At 49.4% G+C, this 462-nt stretch overlaps 1 protein-coding gene across 1 annotated transcript in view; it reads right to left on the reverse strand.

The window, feature by feature from the left end:
• The window catches only part of NOP16 (NOP16 nucleolar protein), a 1,972-nt gene extending 1,851 nt beyond the window's left edge, over positions 1 to 121 (reverse strand). Inside the window, exon 1 of the mRNA XM_010085801.1 lies at positions 55 to 121. Coding sequence (XP_010084103.1) covers positions 55 to 121 — 67 coding nt within the window. The remainder of the gene's footprint in view (positions 1 to 54) is intronic.
• Between the last annotated feature and the right edge of the window lie 341 nt (positions 122 to 462).

Consider the following 462-nt stretch of genomic DNA (forward strand, 5'->3'; position numbering starts at 1 on the left):
AAATCTGCCAAGGCTGGTGAAGCGCTCCCTGGGCAGGACAGAAGTGGCACTGACCGTTCACCACGTAGGGCTTCCGCACTATGTTCTTTCCTTGCTCCTGTCCATCACTTTCCATTTCCATCCCCTGTGTTAAATGCAAGAGAAAGCAAATTTAAAAAAGCTTGTTTAGAAGAGAGCTGTGTCCCCATACGTTGCTCCCAAAACTCCACACTGTTTATACAATGGCTGCAAGGAGCAGAAAATCTCAGCTGGCGTAAGCAGAGCCTTATTTGTGCCACTAAACTAGCCTATGGGCAAGCCTGTCGCCTGAGCAATACCGTGTGAACAGAGACAAGTGGTAAACCAGGTCACTCCTGTTTTTTTCATGAGTGTGACATTTCATGGGGCCACCTTTTTCCTGGAAGCGTTGCTCACTGATGCAGGCAGGCCGGGCTGGTTCCTCTCTGCACAAAGAGGCTTTCT

Source organism: Pterocles gutturalis, unplaced genomic scaffold (genome assembly GCF_000699245.1).
Source record: "Pterocles gutturalis isolate BGI_N339 unplaced genomic scaffold, ASM69924v1 scaffold25865, whole genome shotgun sequence".
Lineage (NCBI taxonomy): Eukaryota > Metazoa > Chordata > Aves > Pterocliformes > Pteroclidae > Pterocles > Pterocles gutturalis.